The 24247-nt window shown below is 41.6% G+C and overlaps 1 protein-coding gene across 1 annotated transcript in view; it reads right to left on the minus strand.

The window, feature by feature from the left end:
• Nucleotides 1–24247, minus strand: part of creb3l1 (cAMP responsive element binding protein 3-like 1) — a 36105-nt gene that overhangs the window by 3445 nt on the left and 8413 nt on the right. The window contains exons 2-10 of the mRNA XM_030747653.1: nucleotides 18428–18560; nucleotides 15092–15178; nucleotides 7340–7494; nucleotides 7171–7252; nucleotides 6339–6535; nucleotides 5531–5677; nucleotides 5266–5324; nucleotides 2282–2350; nucleotides 297–399 (exon numbers count right to left, since the gene is read on the minus strand). Coding sequence (XP_030603513.1) covers nucleotides 297–399; nucleotides 2282–2350; nucleotides 5266–5324; nucleotides 5531–5677; nucleotides 6339–6535; nucleotides 7171–7252; nucleotides 7340–7494; nucleotides 15092–15178; nucleotides 18428–18560 — 1032 coding nt within the window. The remainder of the gene's footprint in view (nucleotides 1–296; nucleotides 400–2281; nucleotides 2351–5265; nucleotides 5325–5530; nucleotides 5678–6338; nucleotides 6536–7170; nucleotides 7253–7339; nucleotides 7495–15091; nucleotides 15179–18427; nucleotides 18561–24247) is intronic.

Below are 24247 nucleotides of genomic sequence, written 5' to 3' on the forward strand. Positions count from 1 at the left end.
AGGATCCCATCATTATTATTGACCACTTTAAGATGATTTGGCCAACAGGAATGAATCCACCCACAAGTCATGACTGCTATATAATGTGTAACTGTGTATAATAAGAGGAATTTTAAAGCTGCTAAGGTGATCTTCATAAAGACAAAAAAAAAAAAAAAAATGTTTATGATGAAAAAAAAAGTGACATTAATTGTAGTATTTTGTCAAATGCAAATAAAATCACCTCACAACAACAACAATATTCACATAAAAGTGTGTGAAGAGCTTTCCACAGCAGCAGCAGCAGTAATATTTACCATGAGGCATGTTCCTGTCTGAGTTGAGGCCATTTTACAGGAACGGGGGACGACTTTCCCCGAAATCAGTGACTGGAGCTTCTGGAGCTGCTGTAGGAGAGACCTGGAGACACAAACAGAGCCAGACATCATTTAGTGGTAGAAAAAAAAAAAAAGAGTTTGACTCTCACAGGTTGTGGCCTCAGAGGGTTCAGAAATTTGAATCTCTATAATATGTATATGGCTGCACCCATAGTGTGCACACACACGACTTAAATCTCCACTCAGACCACAACAAAAGTCTCACACACACAAACTCTGATGTATAGTTTGTTTCCCCAAAGATCAATGATCTTCTGCTGAAGCACAGCGCTCATTATTGGGTTTATTCTACATCAAAGTAAACTCTAACCACCTGATTTACTTTTGTTTTACGAGTCCAACAAAACAAGCAGAGAGCAGAGCAGAGCTGAATAGAGTCCATGAATAAAACCACAAGAAAACAGTACATTAGTGGGACCTGGGGAGCAGGGCTCTGATGGTATGAGCCGTCTGTGGCTGTGAGGACAAACTCCAACCACTAAGTGGAGACAAAGATCCAGTTTCTGACACACCCACACACAAACACACACAGCAAACCAGAAAGCCAGTTAAGCGTTTAATAAGTCAGAGATTAACCCAGACACTCAGTCATCTGTTGCTGCTTTTATTGTTTCAAATTTCCATGCTGAAATCTGTGACATGCCCCAGAACAGAGCAGAGAAACTGCAGCTTGTCAGCTGTAGTAAACTCACGGGGGGGGATGATGCTGACCTGCATCACTCACACAGGTCTTTGATGTAAAACCACAGCTTAACTTATTGCAGCTTAAAATATACAGCGCTTCAAAGCGTCACGCTGCCTGCCTGAGTGAATAAGTGTGTGTAAAAAAAACAATAAGAACAATAAAAAATTGTCAGTTAATTCAGTTCGATGCTGGAGCTGAGCCAAACTAAACATATCCTGAACCTCTGTCTGCTCTGGACTCACAGACACTAATACAAAGCTACTAACTAATGAACCAGTAGCTCTAACCAAGTCCTGCGTGAATCCAACTAGACAGAAAGAAAAACACAGCACAGAGAACAAAATGACCACTAATAACTGCATTTGGGACATTTTTAGGAACTCCGAGCTTAAATTTAGTTCATTTGTTTAAAGCCTTTTTTAGACTCACATTTACTCTTACGAGAGTGAACGGGCTGTGTGCTGACTCACGTTTCCCAGTTTGCGCCAATTCACTGTTCCTCCCTGCGGTGGGTTAACATATTCATCGGTGTGTGTGTATGTGTATGTGGTTGGAAGGGAGGGGGCTGCCTTCCATGATGAAAGCTGCTGTTAACTCGCCACTTTAATGACAGGCTGAGCGTGCCACAGACAGACAGACAGACTCCCCCCCACCACCACCACCTCCTCAGCCATCTAACCCTCCACACCCACCCACCCTTCTAACCACCCACTCCAGGATAATAGCAGATTGGTTTCATATTGTTATAATAACAGAGGAGGCAGCGGCAGCTTGGTGAGTCTATGCTTTGCTTATGGAGCACAGATACATTTCACTTTAGACTCCTTTAATTCTCTCACACTGCATATATATTAAAAGCCTGTAAAGTTTTTACCCACAGAGCATGTGTGTGTACACACACACTCGTGTACAAGCACGTGTATAACCCTGTTCGTAGTTTTGCATCTTCATTTCCGCACAAGAGCTCCGAAAAAATATGAGAACCATCTTCTTAAGGCCTGCTGCAGCTCATCTAGCTCTCAGTTTACCAGGCTGCATTCTTTGCACGCGTGTTGCTGCTTTCAGTGATCATAATCCAAACATCATTACATGAATGGTGGGTTTGTATTACTAGTGTATGGAGCCAGCACAAAACAGCTTCAGTCTGTTTAAAGCTGAAAGACAACTAAAGTATGCTGGCGTGTGTGTGTGTGTGTGTGTGTGTGTGTGAGAACCTCACCTGTTGGCAGTCTCCAGGTGTTCTACTTTTCTCCACAGGTCGCTGTTTTCTGATGTGTAATTCTCCACCCTAATACACACACAGACAAAGATATACACACAGTTTTTATTGTCTTATCTCTGCACATATCCTCCTTTTACTGTTGCTCTCATCAAAAACAAAGCCTGTTATCGTTTAAGCCAAATGTCAAACTACTTCTTCTTTTGGCTGCACCCTTTCATCTGCCTCCATCTCACCCGACCCCTAGCATCCTTTTCTGTCACACCAACCACCAACATGTCCTCCTTCATTACATCCATGAATCTTCTGAGGCTTTTCCTCTTTTCTCCTGCCTGGCAGCTCCATCTTCAACATCCTTATCTAATATATCCACTATCCCTCCTCTGCACATATCCAAACCATGTCAGCCTTGCCTCTTTACTTTGTCTCCAGCTGGGGGGGCAGTGCACTTGTACTGCTGGTCCCAAACCCAGATAAATGGGGAGGGTTGTAGCAGGACAAGTGGACGTGGATCATTAAGTGATAAACTTCACAGTTGAAAAATGAAGTCATTACGTAAGTGCCAAAAGCTGCAGTTCCGCTAATGGCCACTAGAGGCGGGCTCCAACAGCAAGCCAATCCTGATAGGCTCCAATATTAAAATGACCAACCTTAAAGCAGAAATAAATATGTTTGCAGCCTAGTTTTGGTCTTTTAAGCTAATTTCTTCACATTAAAATTTTGTTAATGCTTAATGTTACACATTATTATGGATGTGGCCACTTGCAGTCATTTGCAGATGCAGACGCAGGCAGCTATAGCCCATAACTGTTGAGACTGCTGAGCTGCTCTCCTGCTCATTTTAGTCACTGAACCAGACCTCTTGAGAATCTGATAACTTTGCCCTCTGTCCTTGGGTCCAAATATGGTCCAATGGGTGTTCATCTTTTATATCCAGTCTATTACAACTACAACTCTGATCATTATTAATGTGATTTAAGCTAGCCTAATCAGCTCTCCAACCTGTAGCTCTAACCTGACTGAAAAAGAGGCGAACCTCGACTGCTGATTCATACCAGCTGTTCTAAGTTACTGAGCTAACAGCTGGACCTCTGAACAAACTTCATGATGCAAAACACGGAGGTCCTGATTCAGAACTATGAGGTCAATAAGTTTATTCTAACAGTTGAAGCCTCTCACATGCATTTAACAAACTGCGGTCAGCTCATCATTTCCCCACTCTGCTCAAATCTATTTTAACCACTCCTTGGGTCCTAACAGTGTCTTTATAAACTAAAACTTTTGAGAGCATTTGAACTCATTTCACATTTAAAAGCACCACAGGTCACATTTTGTACAAAATAAACACAGATACTTAGAAAATTTCAGAAAGATGCCCTGCTTGCCAAAGTTTCTTCCCCTTTTTCTCCCTCTGTCTGTCTTTTCCTACTAATCCTTCTGATCTCTGTTATCAGTGTAACATCTTGCTAATGTCTCACTTTTTTAATCCTCCTGATCTCCTGCTGTGTTGTTAGAATACAACTCCTTCATACACACGCCTTTCAGGAAAGCATCCTGCTGTTTTCTTTTCGAGGGATCATCCATTAATCCCCTCCTTGTGTCCAAAAAATCATAGAGAGGTGGATTTCTGTTTCTACACGTGTCCTCTTATGTCTCTGTTGCTTTGATTCAGTTAAAAGAAGCTGTACTCGCACATAATTTTCCCCGCACTCTAGTGGGATTAATAGGGAATTTTGTATACCTGTGGAAATCTTTGTCGGCACTTATATTTGTATTTGTCGTAATGAAAGCTATGTAAAAGAAAGCCCATATTTTCAACTCTATTTTACTGTCCCTGTCAGGAAAGTCAGTGAATCTGGCCCATGTGTTAAGCAGGTTATTGGAGTCCCGCCACAGCAAGGAATGGCCGGAATAATGGAAAGTAAAGAGGAGAGAAAAGCGCTCTCTGCTTTTGCTGTTCTTTAATGAATCAGAATAGAGGAGTTGAGTGCTGATGAATGCTTTCTGGAGGGTTTTTTTTTTTTTTTTTTAATGTCAGACACACACACACATATTTATCTGACCTCACAAGCACCCGAGTTTGCCTCCAATTTAATCCCCAGCAGAGCTCTTGCGTCTGTTACTGCACTCAGCTCCAAAGCAGTTAGGGAAACCTCTAAATACAAAAAAAAAACTGGCTCTTGACTAAATTGTAACTGCCAAGCTCACACTCAGTGTTACACAACGCCACAGTTTTTTGTCTTTGGGCTGCTGAATTTTTTTTTTTTTCTTTGTTGCTTATGCATTAAATGAGCAAACCGAATTTTGCATATAAAGGCTTGCAATTAGAGTCATCTCAGGGGGAAAAAACTCTAGCTGACATGACTTTTAACACTCTCAACTACATTATAGGGTGAAAGAAGTGGAAGATTCTGCTTAGATATTGCTCTAACTAGCAGTTTAAGGGGGACCTGTTATGCTTATAATGGTGGATCCAAAGTTTCAAATAATAAAACCTGTGGTTTTTGAGGTGGCTTTTTTTTCCTAATCTTGGTTCTCTGATGTCATAGAGAGGGGAAGTCCTTACATGGTCAACTCACACCTCTGGCTGCAGCCACAGAAGCCCCATCCATCTGGTGTTAAAGCCTTCTGTTTACAAGAGGAAGCCAAAGCTGGCTTCAAAGAGAGGGGAAAGGGAGCTAAAACATCTCGTTTCAGACAAACTGTAAACTGAGGGGCAGCACCAAGGCCCTGTGTGAGATGGCTAAGGATGATTTTGAACAGTGAATCATGCTAAGCTACTCTAGCACAGTCTAAGCAGAGTCTAAGGTGTGCAAATGCTCTGATTGGACTCTTCTAAACAATAATAACCAATTCTGATACACTGCTACACTACAATGACAAAAAAAAAGGCTTTGGAAAGCACAGATGACAGTTAGAAATGTAAACCAAAAGAAGTGTGCAGAGAATGGAAAGATAAAGACGAAGACTTTTCCAAGCCTTACTTTTTCTCCAGACATTCCACATACTCTTTCTTCTTCCTCCGACTCTCCTGAGCTGAGATCTGGAGAAACAGGCAAACATCACTGCTGCACCGAAACAGCATTTCAGATCAGAGCAAAATGAAAGTTTTGGTAAATGTGTTACTATTTCTGTTTGAAATGGTAACACAAGGCAGTCCAAGATTCTGGAAATAGCTCAGTTTTTTTTCTGGTTAATAAAATGTTCAGTTCAGCCGTGCACACAAACAGAAGAAATGTGCTTGCTTACCTTATTTTTGATCTTTCGTCGGACTCTCTTCAGTGCCTTCTCTTCACTCTTAGTGAGAGGAAGTTTGTTAGGTACCGGGTAACCCTCAGCAACCAGGGTCCTCTTCTCTTCTTCTGTCAGCATGAGGGGTCCTGAACCCTGCAGTTTCTGCACAGTGAAACAAGCACTTCACCACTGCGTAACACTAAGAGGCTCCCAGAGTTCAGGCTCTTATTCACAATAGTCTGCTTTTAATTTGCATGTTTACAGCGCACACAAAATCTTGCATCTCTTTGTGCTTATTGATGTCGAACAGGATTGTGTTACACCCTGGTACAAGAAGAGCACTGTCAGATTTGTGCATCACTTCAGCTGTTCACATGTTTCAGTGCTAAAAATCAAAAAATGTTGCTGACACTGGACAATCTGAGTAAACACTGGGTCATAATGGCCTGAGTACAAATGTGATTCATTTTTTCGGAGAAAAGCTGCTGAATCAGACAAACAACAGCCAGACGGCGGATTTTCTGACTGTGTGTTTTTCTGTGTGTAGGCTCTGTTCTTTCAGCAAATTATAGGACTGATTTAACTCCAAACTGAGCCGATTTACAGATCAAAAACCCAACTGAACAGTGTCTACTTTCACAACAGAACAGAAGTCAATGAAGCTCATAAAAAAATTCACCAACAGCACGATATAAAGATACAGTCGGCTGAACATTTCTTATAGCAAACACCAAATCGCTGATTTAATCACCCATATGTATTGTAGAATAGACGAGGAGAGAAAAAGACAAAGGGCACAGAAAGCAGAGCTTCTGTAACTCACATGCGGTGCAGTGAGGAGAGGCGAAGAGGAGATAGCTGAAGAAGATGAGGACGAGGACGAGGCACGACCTCCTGGCCTCTGTTGTGGTTGAGGGGAAGACGGCGGCAGAGGGAGGTGTGGGGAGGAGGGGGGGAGCGAGCCGTCGCTGTCGCCGTGGTTACTGCTGGGAGGGGTGGGCGGCAGCTGGAGAGCATCGTCTAAAAGCAGAGCAAAGTGTGGACTGAGTGCCTCTACTTTAAACAGAGGGCCACCGAAAATGTTCATCTTCAATTCGAAATGATTCTTCTACAAAGTCTCTAGTGCAAAAAACAGATCTGCTAAAAAGTGGACTCCTCCTGAAGATCCCAAATATTGCAGTGCTGTGATCAGCGTGGCAGATACACGGACAGGAAGGTAAATATTTTTGCTCTGAATTTGGTCTCTTAGGTAGAAATGGATCTCACACAGAGAGGGTTAAACCCTCATGATACATAAAGACTTTAGTTATGGCTCAGGTTTCATATCATTTAATCTGCACATATCAATAATATTTTAGGTGAAAATGGGCACTAATGAATTTGTTTTGTAGAGCTTCTTTCAGCTGCTGCATCCTTATTCACAAGGGGTCACCGCAGCGGATGGATCCGCATATTTGATTTGGCACAGATTTTCAGGCCAGATGCCCCTCCTGACGCAGCGCTCCCAGGGATCTGTCTCCCCTCCTGGTCTCAAACCAGGGATCTTTGACATATTAGGTGAATGTGTCACACTATGAAGTCACTTCTAACATTTAAATATTCTGAGTCAGACAAACCATTTAGCATGTGAGTGTTTTAATAAGAGTGCGTGTTACCGCTGGGCAGGCTGAGGTACTGTCCAATCTCTCTGGGTTCATCTTTTATAGCAACGGGCTTCACATCATCTGGACTGCGCTCCTGTAGAACCAACAAACATACCTGACATCAAAAACACCTTTTTTATTTACATTTCATCACTGAGGAAAAGGCCAGATGGATGCTAACCGTGTGTTTCCATGGTGAGCCTCTGTGTGGAGGGGCGGGGCTTAATATGAGAGGCGGGCCTTCCATAGGTTGAGGATCTAACCTTTGACCCACATCAGGCTCCTCCTGCTTCACCAAGATGGCTGACAGGTCCTGACTGAAGCTCCATTCAAACTCTACAGAAAAGACACCACAGACAGACATCATTGCTAAAAGGAAAAAAAAAAAATGCTATCAAGCTAAATTCATTCATTTATTCAATTCAGAGTTAGGGGGTCTATCCCAGTGGTGATGGGGTGAGAGGAAGGGTACACCCTGGGCAGGTCACCAATCTATCAGAAGGGGTGACCACATTCACACCTACAGCCAATTTAGAACCACCAATTAATTCAACCCCAGGCATGCATCTAGACTGTGGGAGGAAGCGGGGTACCCGGAGAGAACCCACGCCCCGGGCTGGATACAAACCCAGGACGTTCTTGCTGTGACGTGAAGGTGCTAAGCACCACACCACCCTAAAATCATCCTTAGTTTATTATTGGAGTATTTCATGGGGATCAAATGCAAAAACAACAAAAACACAAAATAACCTTAATAACTTAAGGTTATCTTGTGGCAACAGACAACAGACTGCAGTGACTCAATCAGGCCAGCCACAGTGAGTTTGTTTTTCACCTACTGGGGAAAGCTTTACTTTTAACTTTGTAAGTTCTGCACACTAGTTTGTCCTCTTTTTTATTTAACGGATGGAAGTCTTGTAAGTGGAAAATATGCAAACCACTTGTTGCATACACGATTAAATGCTGTACTGTTGTGTATTTGACCAGACAATCCCAACTTAAGGTTCACTCACTAACTTCTTTCCACTATCAAGTGAAATCCCACTGGCAATAATCAAACCTAAATCCCAGCTCAGAAAAAGCGTTCCTGTTCTTTATAAAAACTAGAACGAGCTTCCAGTTATCTGAGAAACGTGAGTACAGCTAATCTTATTTCTCTTCAGGGAGGCTTTGCTGTAGGTCTTCCAATGGAAGTAATTGACAGCTTCCAAATCACACTTTGAAGGAGCTCAAAATATCTGAGCTCTTCCTGACAAGGCTGGACAATGTCGTTCTGGCAACTGCGGTGCATAATTTCCCTCCAGCTAGTGTATATACCCTGAAATAAAAGATGGGCTGACCCGGCAACGCGCTCTCATTATACTTTCTGAGAAGAGAAACAGTTGCCGCCTTTAAACACTGAAAATATGCATAATCGAGTGACCCGGCAATGAGGCGAAAGTGCAATTTCAAAGGAGGGTCACCAAAACACAATGTGGGTATATTTCTAAGAGGAAACAGGTAAATCATTGTTTAGTCTGCTTTGAATTCCAGAAAGTATTTTCGGACAGACACATCCAACCTCCTGAAATGACCCGAGGCAAGCCAAAGCTAACCAGGACTGACTAACATCATGTTGCTTGTTAGTGACTGAGGACCACTAATGAGAAGCAAAGAGCTGAGAGATCAGCTGAAATGGGTAACGGCTTCTTTTTTCCACTTTAATAAAACTAAGAAAAAGAGCTTATATCTACACATTGTTGGACAGTTTTTCTCTAAAACTTTTGAAACAGGCAAAATTTATGATTCTGAGCAATCTTAACAAAAGGGACTTTGACAAGACTGTGTTCACATGAAAAGCACTAACTCACTGGAAGCTTTGTTGGATGCTGTCATGACTCATAAGGGGTGCAGATGCTGGATTTTGCAAAGAGAAGAATGAAGAGTGAAAAGGATAAATAGATAAACAGTTGTAAACTCACTAAGCTGTTCCTCAGATCTGCCTTCTCAGACCCCATTCCACCTCCTTACCAGTACCTGAAGCAGCACACTCTAAAATAGCTGTTTTCTTATATTTTTAAGGCCTTTTCTAAGCAGAAGTTCTGCTAACGCCCACACAGCACAGTAGCTCTTATGTCGCTGAAAGATGGTCTGAGGAAAATCCCAAAGCCTGTCTCGCAAAACAAAACTACCAAGTTAGTTGGATAACTGCACAGAACCTAAAACAGCTGGTTTTTTTTCCTCACTCCAGATTTGGTTGGTTCCAGATTTTCTAAAGCTGGCCTACCAAGCTAACACATTTCCCCTTTGATAGTCAGAATCCAGATGCTGGGAACAGTGGTGCTATCTAATCCAAAGATATGTGACTAGGTGGGCTTTTTCTTACAACACAATTCTGAGCTTTCCATTTGGTTTCTCAATAGGTGACTTTAAAGGAGCATTCCACCAATTTTACACAAGAGAAACCAAATCGGTGGTCAGTTAATGCAAAGATTTAAAAAAAAAAAAAAAAAAAAAAATGGAGCCACACAACAGATGTCATCTCTCATGAAGATGACAGCTAACCTAATCTCTCAGAATGGATGACTTAAAAAAAAAGAAAAAAAAACTCAGACAGGGTCCTCCTGGCCTCTGTTGTTCTTGTGAGGCTGAGCAGTGTGCCTTAGAGGACAGGTCCATAATGTCTATTCTAAATAAAGTCTCAAATCTAATTGGCTGCGGTTCCTTTTTCAGCTGATCTCTTAAGGGATCACCACAGCAGATCATCTGCCTGCATCTCAACCTATCCCCGGTATCCTCCTCTGTCACACCGGCCCTCTGCATATCCTCCTTTGCTACATCCATGAATCTTCTCTGTGGTTTTCCTCTTTTCCTCCTGCCAGGCAGCTCCATCTTCCTTTGTCTAATATATCCACTATCCCCCTTCTGCACATGTCCAAACCTTCTTTTACCTCTCTAACTTTCTCTCCAAACTGCTCCATCTGAGCTGTCCCTCTGATGTACTCATTTCTAAATCTAACTTTTAGAACTTCACTCATTCTTAGTCAAGTCTGTCAAGGCTGCACAAGCATTCAAATGGAAAATTTTCATTGGACAGTGTGTTAAACCAGTGCATCTACCAGAATTAAAGGGTCAGTGCACGTGCTTTGAATTAAGTCCCTTTAAAGGTGAGCTGCTCCACGGGGCATCATTAGGCAAAAGTCATGCATTAAAAGTTTTCTGCCTTTAACGTTAAAAGTGAAACCATGACACAACTTTTAAAGAGTTAAGAGGATGTTTCATTATGTCAGCATTAACACACGAACACCAGACCAGACACTTTGATGTTTGTCACATTAAACACATCCTAAAGGCTCCCCTGGTGCACTGAAAGAGGGCTTTTGCTTTGTGTGTGTGTGTGTGTGTGTGTGTGTGTGTGTGTGTGTGTACACATCACATTAATCACATCCTGGTTTCCTAGCAACATTGTGCTGGTAAAACGGTCTGAAGTTTACAAGCAGTGTGTGTGTGTGTGTGTGTGTGTGTGTGTGTGTGTGTGTGAGTGAGAGATTGGTGGAAGCAGAGGGGGGTGATGTGTTCCCCATCAGACAGCTGGTAGTGTGTCTTGTTATCCTGTCCATCACTACAGCAGAGACACAGAATGAATTGTAAAAGTTTTAAGATGGTTAAAAAACATAATAAGAACTGCAACCAGTGGAGCTGTCAATTATTAATCAGCAACATTCCTTCCAAATCTATTTGTTGCTGATTATTTGAATCCAATAGTTCAAGCACAGTGGGCACAAACGTGGAAAGACGTATGCTTTTGAAATCACAAGGATCTGTGAACCCTATAAAAGCCTGTTAGCTTGTAACTGGACTGAAGCTGAATTTTCAAAGTGATGCTGGCAACAGAGGAAAGAGCTGATTTATCAGAATTATTCCCATTAATGGACTGTGTTTCATGTCAGTTTGTACATCAGTAGGTAGTACATGAGCACAGTGAAATGGGCTCAATGAGTCAGTGGCTATGTCAATGTCATCACAACCACAGCACTTCCTCCTCCGGTTGGCGGAGCTTTAGTCCAAGGCTGCAGCTAACAACTGCTGCTCTTGCATCCATGATTCATTTGATTATTCTACATGAAAAAAGGTGGTTAGGTCTGTGAAATGTCCTAAAATGAAAAATTACAAGCCCAAGATGACATCTTAAAATGTTTTGTCTCACAGTAGAGAAACAGCGGATTTTGGATTTTTTTAAAAATTTTATCTGACTGCAGTGAAGCAAAAAGCGAATGCCTAATCAGTTAATCATGTTTTCCACGCCACGGTTTCACTGCAATAAATGTCTCTTTAGCAAGCGTAATATGTATCTGCCATAAAAATGATGATGGTAGCGTAGCTGGATAAAACTCCACTAGCAGTGTGAGGACCCCACCCCAAACAGCTCATTAGCACCACTTTAGTATTTTTTTCCGTGCTGCCCCGACTACTGCATGATCTAACACTCATTACAGCTCGCCACCTGAAAAATATCATTCGCCACTAATGTCACTGATTAGCAGCGTGAGCCTGAAATGTTTTAGGAAATTAACGAGTGCAAAAAAAAAAAAAAGAGAGAGAAAAAACGATCAGGAGGAACACAGTATTCCAGTTTTGAGGTAGAGCCACCATTTACCTCCACCATACATCCTGCCTATCAGAAAGAGGCTTCTCCTAATGAGGCCAGTCCTGCTGCTCGCCTGAGCCTCGTTAAGTCTCCTGCCCTCATTAAGCCCTCTACCACTGTTTTTTTTTTTTTTAAATGAATAGCAGAAGTTCTTAGCTTTTAGCCAATGCATAAGAAAATGGTCCTAAACCTGGGGAGATATTCTCAGATATCACAGTGACAATTTTCATCAGCAATGCGGGAAAAAGTTTGATTAAAAAGAATAAAAGTAAATGTAAAAGTTTAAGAGAAGGAAAATCGGATTCTCTCTGTATCCATGTTATGGAATTTCATTGGATGCTGTTAATGAGAAAAAAAAAACAAAAAAAAAAAACGACTAAAAGATCTTCCTGTGTGGGTAAATTGCTGCAAGCTCAGGTAAGAAATCTGGTGTTAATGACCAAATGGCTCCTGGTAGTCATCACAGGGGGTTAATGGAAGAGAGGTAGTGGCTGTGTTTGATCTCAGCGGGGCTGCAGTAGCATTAAAACATTCAATGGATCAGCGCAAAAGGAGCTGCGGTAAAACATACGGCTTCTCTTTAACCGAATAAGAGCTGCAGCCACAACAACAACACCCTGAGAGAAAGAAAGAAAGAAAGAAAGCTTTTATGTTTTGTAGCCTATCATATTTTAAAAAATGACCACAGACCATTTGTACGCTGTTGTGTTCTGCTGTCAGCAGTGTGAGTCCTGCAGCAACAACAAAGCAAGGCAGGCAAGTCTAAGACTTCCAAGAACCACCAAACCACATTTGAGCACTACTGATTTGTTGGGATCTGCCAGAATAGGTCATCAGAGCATTTTATTGTTACTTATACTATTGTTACTTATTGTTGTAGACAGGAGCTAGGAAGCTAACAGCAAGTACTACCTAATTTCTTGATTTCCATGTAAACCATAATGACCTTCCATCTAGCCTTTGCTGTGCTCACTCTATGTGATGAGGACTTTAAGACCAAAGGGGCCTGATACAAGCTCATCTGGCCATGAGTGGACACACACAGGCTAATATGTGATATCAGTTGTATCAGTCCTTCGATAAAGAAGAATTTGTAATTCAAGCAATGCAATGTGGGTGATACTAGATGAGGCAAAAGGGGCAACTTTTTCTGGTCGTCTTATCAGGACACTTCCTGTACAAACAAGAACAATCCAGTGGTTGGTGTCAAATACGTCTGACCTTGTTTGTGATTGGTAGGTGATCCTCGCGTCTGCTGCTTTACCCATCATTGTAATTCTAATTGGACAGGACCTTCTTGTCCAGCAAAACACACTAAGATCCACAAATCCCTTCATTCAGAACAGACGGGCTTCCTGAAAGGTCAAGAATGTCTAACACCTCTTGGTGCCTAATTAACCTGACTCATCATGACAAACAGGCAGCTGCTCCTACTGTCACGCTCTCGCTGGTAGCTGGAAAGGCCTGTAAGGATGTGCACATCTTTTGGCAAGGCTGCACAGATTAGAGCTTGATTCTGGGAACTGAGATACGAGGATTTATGACCAAAGTCTTGCCGTTTCAGAAACATTTGCACGCTAAACGGCCTGGAATCTCACAAGACACCACATGTGCTCTTTTTGTATCGAAGTCCCCTTCTCCAAACTGCATAAGCAATACCGCACAGCAATGGAACTCTACACTGAGGTCCAACCCTGAAAAGTCATTATTGCAGTGATACCACAGAACTTTTCAGATGCATCAGTCTTGTCAAAATACTGCTGCGTGCCAGTATGACAGCTAATAGTTCAGGAGCGCCATAACATATGTGTCAGAGTGAAGAGTGCCAAATCTAGAAGTGAAAACTATGAACTGAGCATTCAACAAGTGGCCTATTCTGACATGCGTCTTATTTTTGTGCCAATGTACAAGCAGAAAAGGCATGTTAAGACACACTCAAAAAGCACGGTGCTGGAACCTGAATCAGTTCAGCGATAATGTGCCATTTCCCTTTAAAGCTTTCCAAAGTTGCTTTAAAAGTGAAATAACTGCAGCTCGTAAAACATCGCATCAGTGCAAAAACACTAAGGCACGCATCTGAGCACGGGCGGATGGCTCACTCTCAAGCATCATGCAGCAGATGCAGGTTATAAAACGCATGCATGCACATGTCCAATAACAAATGCATGCAATGTGCGTGTGTGTGTACCATATGTGAGCTGACAGCTCTGCAACCACACAGTGAAGAAATGAAGAAAAAATATATATCCATAAAGTACCTTGAACTCAAAGCTAATCAAATTAGTTTGATTTATTAGGCAATATCAAATATTTAACGCTTTACTTTTTACAATATCCTGTTTTGTATCATGTGCAAATGTTCATATTTTAGGTTTGGGCTTACTGACGTTCATATCATTGTAAACTGATTTATTCATCCTGATATTGCTTTATTCCCTCAGGAGCAAAGTATTATCTATCTAATACATTTTGCACTGAAAAAGTTGCACAGACTCAACGCACACAAATCAGGCAGATTGCTTTTTTGATGCAAGCTAGACTCCTCTTTGTTCAACCAAATGTGGCATTTTGGCAGCGCAGGTAATCTGATATTTATACGAATGAAGTGGATTTTATTGGATTACAGGAGACAGAGAAGCAAAAAGATAAACAGGACTCAGAGAGACAGAGAAAAGGAGAGGGAGATAACCTGACAGAGGAGAGCGAGTTTCCGTTGGCTTCGGCTAAAGCTGCAGACTTAAAACCATACGCTTGTCATACTGTTGTGTGGGTCTGTGTGTGTGTCTAAGTGTGTGTGTGTGTGTGTGTTAGGTGGGCAGGGCTTAGCTGGAGGAAAGCTGTTCATACTGGGTTCATACAGCAGGATCCCTGGGACAAACGGAGAACAGACAGCACACAGACAGACGGAAAGAGAGTAAGACAGGTAGAGACACAGAGACAGGAGAAGACATTGAGGAAGATGAGTCGGGAACAGAGCAAAGAAGGCGAGGAAAGCAGGACTCGGAATGCGCAATATTTCTTCTCGGGCAGCGCTTGCATGCAAAGTCAAATTAAGCCAATGATCATGCATTATACATGACAGGCGGTGGATTCAGCCAATCGAAGTGCACAATAGTTGACAGACAGCAGAGAGGGTCAGACTGCCTGCTAAGTGTTATATCAGACAGAAAAATGAGCCAACCAGATAACCAGGTGACAGCCAGCATGATAAAGAGCCAGACTAAACATCAGCAGGAAAGTTTTGCTTGGCTCTGCATATTTTCACAAGAAGCAAAAGCTAAGAATTAATGAAAAGCTCAAACTTACCAGAGTCTTGGTCCATTTTGACTGACAGGGCTGGGCTCTGGGGGGCTGAGTCTTCACTCAAGGAGTAGCTGTGCTCTGCTTGAATATCTGTGAGATTAACAAGGCCTTCTCACAAGGATGGAAAATGTAGCAATACAAGCTTTGTGTGTGTATTAGAAAGATTAGTGCTTTGAGAGCTTTTTCACCTACTCAGTCAATCACTCAGCTCAATTTTTTTAATCACTCTGACATATGTAGCTGTCTGTTATGTAAATGCACCATTACAGCACCAAAGAGCCACAAAGCCAATTCAGTGCTTGACACCTGATGGATGAGCTGTGTCACTGCAGTGTTTTCCGGTCTCTTGGCTGCATCAGTGATAGATATTAAGACATATTTTGCCATTAAGGCCTTAATTGATGATGATCATGGGAGCAAGGGTTCCTCATAAATGCTCAATATTCATGATTTTCTTTAATTAGACATCAGAATATGCTGGGAATTTCATTATGTCCAACAGCGAAGACGCCTGGAACGACAATTAAGCCTCTCACAATTACCAAAGTAGTGTGCGAAAGTCTTGAGCCTCCCCTCATTTATTTTTGCTTCCAAGGACTTTCTTGTAATATTTTTTAAATGGTCATAAGCAAAAGTTTCCCAGGCTTTCTGAAGGTCTTTCAACATTTTTCCTTTAAATATTCTGGGTGTTTTTTGACTCATTTTCAGTCCACTTAACACAGACCTATGACTCATTCAAGCATAAAAAGGCAACTAACTCAAGAGATGAACCAGTGTTGTGTCTACACATAACAGACAACTTAGCAAAGAACCAATTTTAAATTGGTTCTTTGTGTATCTTTAGGCACTTTGTTCATAGCAGCCTGTTACAAAAACACATCATTTTATCTCATTTCTTTACTTGAATCTATGAAAAATGCCAAAGATAACACAGTTTGACAGATATAAAATAGTATTTTTGCTCCAGCAGGGTGATTCCCAAAGAAAACCTCGCATATCGCAGCATGCTGGCCTTAAATATTTTTGAGGAAAGTGGAGGACAAAAGCAGAATTGTCTATCTACAGCAGATGAAGGGTATCTGAAAGTCTTGTCTGTAAGAAATAAGAAAAAAAATCAAAGACCTGATGCAGGACTTGAGAAATTTGGATTGCATTTGGACCTTGAGTTGATCCATCTACTGTTCATTGACGCCTCATCAGAAATGGTGGCTGTCAAGAAGCCATTCTTAAGGAAGGGAAACTGGGAGAAAAGGCTGAAGTATGCCAAAGAATAGAAGGACTGGACTGAAAATCATTGGTAACATGTCTGATGAAGTGATGAATCCAAATGTGGTTCACATTGTCATCACTTTGCAAAGGAGGAGGTCAGGCGAGAGGTATAACTGAGTGTCTACAGGCATCTGTAAAATGTAGTGGAGGCTTGGTCACGGTTTGGGCTGCATTTCAGCCAGTGGTGTTGGAGATCTTGTTAAAATTGATGGAATTATGAACACAGAAAAGTATCATCAGATTTTGAGCCACCGTGAAACACCATTTGGAAAGCGTCTGATTGGCAACAGCTTCCTTTTTCAGCATGCCAATGATCCCAAACACACAGCCAATGCAGTAAAAGCATACCTGGACAGGAAAAACACACAGTGTAACACTATCAGTCATGGATTGGCCTCCACAGAGCGTGGACATCAACATTATTGAAGCAGTGTGGGATCATGCTGACAGAGAACAGAACAAAAGGCAGAAACATCCAAGGAAGAGCTTTGAATGTCCTTCAAGAAGCCTGGAGAACTATTCCTGAAGACTACTTAAAGAAATGACAAGAAAGCTGCCTCAGAGAGTTCAGGCTGTGTTGAAGAATTGTACAAACTCAGTCTTTGCCTTATATGCTGTATTTCTATGTATGTTTGCACATTTCAATAAATTGCTGCACCTATTTCCCATTTTCCTGGCCAAATTAAAAGAAATGAGGGGTGGCTTGAGACTTTTCCAGAGAACTACAAGTATTTTATTTTATTTTTTTGGATAAGTATATATAGTGCAAGTATATATATCACAGCTTTTGATAAGGTTAAAAGGTGAACTTTTGAATGCTTTCCGTGTATATTTGACAGCACACTATACATCGATGACAACGTCTATGACCTAATGAGAGTGCTGTTGAGACTTCACGCAAAAGCGACTCAGGCGCTTCTTCAGACATGATAACACAACATGCTGGGTTTTCTTGTCCTGTCCTGTAATTATTTTAATGACTTCGTGACTATGGCAACGTCTAACAGTGTGACACTCATTTGTCTCAAGTGATGAGCTGGTGACAGCTTGCACAGGCTCAGAGCGCCTATAGTACAATAACTTTGAGCTGATAAACAGGATCCAGTAACAGGCGAGTCTAATGTGCTCCGTTCTGCAGGCAGGAGTTCTGGAATCAAACTTTGGCAACAGAAAGTGGCTCTCATATCATGAAATTTGAACTCTTTGGGATGGAAGGAGCCAGCGCTGATGTCAGTGAGACGGCTTTTGAATCAACCCAAGTAATGAGATTGGGGACTTTTCTCCCCAAAGGTTGGGCTAAAGCCAGGTATACAATACTATAGTTTCCACAAGTGAGGTGCCACCGCTGAGCCAGTTTTGTCTTTTTAGACAGGTTTAAGAACCTGCAACCAATGCTATGTTGCTGTAGTTAAATTTCAGCATGAAAAAAGTCATGGTGGACTGACACTGTGGAGTGCATCTGCAAATCATCTGTGAATTTCTTGCAGTAGCCTCTCCCATAGCCACTGATGTCTCTGGTTCCAACTTTCTAACTCGGTCCCAGCAATTTTGGCTCTGACACCATCTATTTTATGGCAAAAATGCATGAAACTGTTTCTAGAGTAGGCACTGGCACAGCATTGGTGAAAAAGAGGTAAATGTGCAATTTCGGGCTGACCTCAATGAACGATGACCAAGATAAAAGAACTGTGGTGATATCTGGAATCGCGGCGCCAAACATCTGTTATGACCGCGCCAAAAAGGAGGACAAAACATGGAAACACATAGCGAATAAATTACAGCCATGGGTCATAGCCTACAATTTAATAGCTTTCATCATCGTACCAGCCTACATAAGTTCAACCTGGTGGAGAACCCATGTGTATTTGATCCAAGGACCAATCGGCTGCTGCATTGCTGCTGATCAAGAAAAACAAGTGAGGATTGAACAACTAAAAGGAATGATGAGATGCAACAAGGAAGGCTCAGCCATAAAGAAGCTTTGTTTGTGTATGTGTGTGTGTGAGACAGGTATATTCTGATTATCTTTTATAGCAAAAAAAAAAAAAAAAAAAAAAAAGATGAGCTCACCTGGGCTGCTGTCCATGTCAATGTGTAAAAATGAAGGTCTGTCTGCCAGTAGGGGTCGCTCTAATACGTGGTCATCGAAGAAACTGTTAAATAATTCACTGCTGAAGTCGTCCATCTGGTCACCTGAGAAAGGCTGGAAAACATGACGAGAAACATGGAAATGTTACTTTATAAAACCCGTCTCACACAATGAACTTTATACAATTCACTGTTCAATGAAAAACACAAGGATAGACTGAGGGGGGTGGGGGGTATCGTCTTCAAATGTTTTGTTTTTTCCAACCAACAGTAAAAACACCCTGCTTACAGTGATATAAAAATAGAGAAAAGTGGCAAAGCTCAGATAAGCTGGGACAAGAAAATAGCTGGAAAATTACTGCAGATCGACTCATCAAATAATGGACCTATAGCTTCAGTTCTACAACAGACTTATCTCTCAGTGTCAGAAACAAAACAACATAGGCTGTGTTGATGGCATGAAGAGTCAGTCACTGGGAAACAGCATTGACAGATTAATCCTCTAGTCTGGATGAATGAGTCACTGAGCAGAGAGACGGTGCTCTGGAAGCCTGGGACAGCACGGTGCTCTGATTTCACTGGTTTATGCACACATAAATACGCATACACACACACACACACACACACACACACGCACGCACACATTATGAGTCATCCTGGTCTTCAGAAAACATGGGAAAAGCAGAACCAAAGCAGACACACATACACACATGGGTTGGTTTGAAACCCATCAACACACATCGCCTGGAGGCTCCTCAGACACAGCGACAGAAATAACTTGATTTAATTAGCAAGAAATACAAAAGTTGATTTACATGTTTTATTCCTGGAAATTAGCTTAAGCTGTGCTTCCAAGAACTGCCAGAAGTGTCACAACAGATAAAATTATTCCAGGAGCAACAATAAAGACATGATTGGGATAATAAATACAATACTCACTTCAATATTTCAAGTACTAATAATGGATCATATGCGTGGATGGAAAGGGCTTTTAAGAACTGTAAGAAACTGATTGCAGACTACCAACAGAGCACACATAAACATTAATAGCTTTAGTGCATACTATCAATTTTGATCCGTAAACATGATGACTTTCTAAGCCTTACTGTTATGATTAGATTCCAACCGTCTATTCTGAGGGACTTTTCCCCCTGAATTGTTACTGTCAGGTAGTGCTCACATGAACAGTTTACATGTAGGATTGAACCTCTTCAAAAGGTATATCCGACTTTTATTCATTGGCTTTGTTAGGATTTTCTTAGATATATCCTTACAGTGGTGTGCTGGTTAGCACTGCACCTCACAGCTAGAAGGTCTGGGTTCAAATCCACCTTTCTGTGTGGGGTTTATATGTTCTCCCCATGTCTGTGTCGGTTTCCTCCCACAGTCTAAAAATGTGGGGTTAGGTTAATTGGTGATTCTAAATTGCCCATAGGTGTGAATGGCTATCTGTCTCTCTGTGTTAGCCCTATGACAGGTTGGTGACCTGTACAGGGTGCACCCTGCTGCTCACCTTCTCCAGTCTCCTCACGACCCTGAACAGGATACACAGAAGAGAACGAATGGATGGATATCTTTACATCAAAAAAATCTTCAGAGCTCACTTAATAACCAACACTAAAACTCAAGTGAGGGTGAAAGGCCAGACTGATACGAGTCAGGAGTTACTCTGGGACACATGCAGCTGCCTAATGAAATTGTGTGGAGCAGGCACTCGTATATACAGTGCCGTGAAAAAGAATTTGCCTGGTTTCATAGTTTTTGCATATTTGTCACATTTACATGTTTCAGATCATCAAACAAATTTTAATATGAGACAAAGATAATCCAAGTAAACACAAAATGCAGTTCCATCAATGACAGCAAGTCTTCCTGAAGCAGCAAAGCAGCTGCAGACCATCACACTACCACCAGCACCACCATGTTTGACTGATGGTCTGATGTTCTTTTTATGAAATGCTGTGTTAGTTTTATACAGATGTAACGGGACTCAAACCTTCCAAAAAGTTCAGCTTTTGTCTCATCAGTCCATAGAATATTTTGTCTTGGGGATCATCAGGATGTTTTTTGGCAAATTTTTGATACGAGTCTTTTTGTTCTTTTTCGTCAGCAGTGGTTTTCTCCTTGGAACTCTCCAACGGATGCCATTTTTGTCCAGTCTCTTTCTTATTGTTGAATCATGAACTCTGACCTTAACTGAGCTGAGTGAAGCCTGCAGTTCTTTAGTAGTCATTCTGGGTTCTTCTGTGACCTCCTGGATGAGTTGTCGATGAGCTCTTGGAGTAATTTTGGTAGGACGACCACTCCTGGAAAGGTTCACCACTGTTCCAAGTTTTCTCCATTTGTGGATAACAGAGATAATGGAGATAAATGTGGATAATGGTTTTCACCATGCTGGAGTCCCAAAGCATTAGAAATGGCTTTGCAACCCTTTCCGGACTGATGGATGTCAATTATGTTGTTTGTCATCTGTTCCTGAGTTTCTTTAGATCGTGACATGATGTGTTGGTTTTTTTGAGATCTTTTATCCTGCTTCATTTTGTCAGACAGGTTCTGTTTAAGTGATTTCTTGATTCAGCAGGCCTGGCAGTAATCAGGCCTGGGTGTGGCTGTGAAATTGAACTCAGCTTAAAATGTGGTTAATCACAGTTAACTCAAGGTAGGGGTAGATAGCTTTTTTCCCTTAATAAATGAAATCATCCTTTTTAAAATATTTAAAAACTGCATTTTGTATTTACTCAGGTTACCTGAAAATATTTGACATGTGTGAGACACACACACACACACACACACAGACACTGGGGAGATGAATACAGATGCTGGGCAAACAAACAAAAACTGCAAGCATAACACATGAAGAAAATCTGATCTTGTGAATTGTGTTGATTTCTAAAACAGGAAGCAGAGAGGAATCTCTGTTACACTGAGGTGCTCCGGGTGGCCTTGACAGTGAGCCAAGAAATGGTCCAGCACACAATGGCAACTGTAATCCTATCTATTTCTGTCCTATATCAACACATTCATCTTTTATACCCACCTATGCAGAGTGATATTGGGCTGGGGATACAAATAAAGGTATTTAAAAAAAAAAAGTCCTTGAACCAGATCAATTTTTGTACTTGAACCTCAAGGCTCACTGACAGGCACCAGGCACCCAAATGATACATAGCTCAGTGTATGAAAACTTTAGTTTCTTCTTTATTAGGATTTTGTTAAATGTATCCATACATTTAACAGAATCAAAAAGATGCCTCGTGTAATTTAGAAATGGTGCAACTGCATAGTTTGTCCAGCAGAGTGGCTCCAACTCCATCAAGATAAAAACGTTTTTGTTTCAAATTAATTTTGAAACAAAAGGTCGCCTTTGTTTTCTCTTGTGTTTTGAATTCATCCATCCTTCTGTTTTCTTTACTGCCTATCCAACTTTGGGTTGCTGGGAGATAGAGCCTGGGGCAAAAAGGTTGAGTAAACCCCGCACAGGTTGCCAGATAGGCAGACATGCAAACGCCATGCATGCTGACCAGAACCTTCTAGCTAGACAGTGCTAACCACTGCACCACTGAGCTGCTTATTATAAACTCTGCAAACTCCTTCTGTTTATAGTTGTGTGATTTCCAGAGGTGGCAAAAGTACTGACATTCTGTACTTAAGTAGAAGTACAAGTACTTATGTTAAAAAATACTTTAGTAAAAGTCGAAGTACTGGGTCAACTTCTCTACTTAAGTAAAAGTAAAAAAGTACAGGCTCTGAAATGTACTCAAAGTAAGAAAGTAAAAGTAGTTCTTTGGAGGATGTTTCTACCTGCTATTTTTGTGTAAAACAAACCGAAACTCATTATTTTTTATTGTAATAATATAAAATAGTACATGAGAATACAAATGTTATTCCAATCTAAATTTTAATTCTAATGAATGCACTCAGCTTGAATCTGTTATGTACTGTAGGCCACAAACTGTGAAAGGGAATTTAAACACAGCTCTATTCTCTGTGTCCTCCATAGTAGAGGGCGACTGTGCCTCCACCTAAACACCAACATGAGGATACTCAGGGGTTACAGTGGGATTCAGAAGGTGGAGGAACCCTAAGATCAGCTGTAGTGGCTCTGCATGGGGAGAAGAATCACAGCTTTCTATTGTGAGCTGCAGTAAATGATGTTGGTGTGCAGGCTGTGATCAGCTGACCTGCTGCTGCTGCTCTGAGGTTTACTGCTCTGTGTGGATGAAGTGAACTCCCAAAGATGTAACCCAGTATTTCACAGCTATCTGAGCTGATCTCCATCCCCTACACTGACAGCATACAGGCTGTAGAAATGTTGGATTCAGTGAATGAATCTCAGCATCAGCAGATTCAGACTCATCTCTGCTGCACTGATGTAACCTGTAACTCTGACCATGAACACAAACACTGTGCTCCAGTCCAACACAGAGCTTTACTGTAAATACAGTACAACAAACTAACCTATTTATTAAACACTAAACTGCAGCATTTTCATACAATCTTTGAATAACACAAAGTCAGCATACTTCAGTTTGTTTTCCAGTCCTTACCTTTAAATCTAACCTCTCTTCTTCCTCTCCTGTCCTCTTTCTCCATCTCTGAGTGAACTTCTCTCTCTTTGCTCTCCCTGAAATACAGCAGCTCTTCTTTTAGCTAGCAGACACACTGTGTGACAAACTGCACACACTTTGTGTGTTTGCTGATATTTGTTGAGCATTTAGAAACGTTGCATTTACCTGCCACACGTTACTCCCTTCATGCTCGCTCCTCTTCAGTAGCGCTAGCTAAGCTGTTTATGTGCCGCAGCGCAACTTACGGACTCGGTCCGGCCCGCTGTGACCCCTGATTATAGCGCTATAAATGATACATTAATTATATGGGTTTGCGTATTTAATCCCTTTGTACGAGATAAGCCCCGGTGATGGAGGATACGCAGTACGATTGTCTCTTATATGTTATTATTCCTCCATTTAGGCTCAGATCGTTTTATGTTTGAAGGCGCACTGACCGGAAATGCAAATTTCTCTCTGACGTTAAAAAGTAACGAGTCTGTTTGAAAATGTAAGAAGTAGAAAGTACAGATACTTGCGTAAAAATGTAGGGAGTAAAAGTAAAAAGTAGTCAGAAAAATAAATACTTAAGTAAAGTACAGATACCTGAAAAATCTACTTAAGTACAGTAACGAAGTATTTGTACTTCGTTACTTCCCACCTCTGGTGATTTCCAATAAAAACGCAGTCACTGCTGAGTTCAGTTGAAGCCAAGATGACATAAGCCAAACCTCTGGTCAAGAGCATCTATGCACAGGAAGTTAAAGTTTCTGTAGCAGTGAACCTGCAGGGGCTGGGCCACCCGTCGTCCTCCCTGTGGTTTGTGTGCAGTTCCCTCGAGGCGCACAGTCTCCACCACAGGAGGTCTGTGGTGCTGCGTTCAGCAGGGGCTGGCGGTTGCTCTTTTGACACAGACTTCACGGTCCGAAACACCCTCGAGTCTGAGCCTACTGTAACTTGGTAGCAAAATACAATGTGGGCGGTACTGTGAGCTTATCATTTTCCCTTTTTAATATATCTCATGTACTGTAAATATACTGTATATACCCTGCCTCTCACCCTATGACAGCTAGGATAGGCTCCAGCCCCCCCACGACCCTGATGTTGAAATGGATGGATGGATGGATAGATACTTAACTTATATAAAAGATATCAGCCAGTATAGTAGTAATGGGAGTACATTATCAGTGTAGCATGCACTCAGTGGTCCTGCAGTCACCTGTGCTTTCACACACGTGAATACTCACCCATTCAT

The sequence above is a fragment of the Archocentrus centrarchus genome, chromosome 2, assembly GCF_007364275.1.
Source record: "Archocentrus centrarchus isolate MPI-CPG fArcCen1 chromosome 2, fArcCen1, whole genome shotgun sequence".
Taxonomy (NCBI): domain Eukaryota; kingdom Metazoa; phylum Chordata; class Actinopteri; order Cichliformes; family Cichlidae; genus Archocentrus; species Archocentrus centrarchus.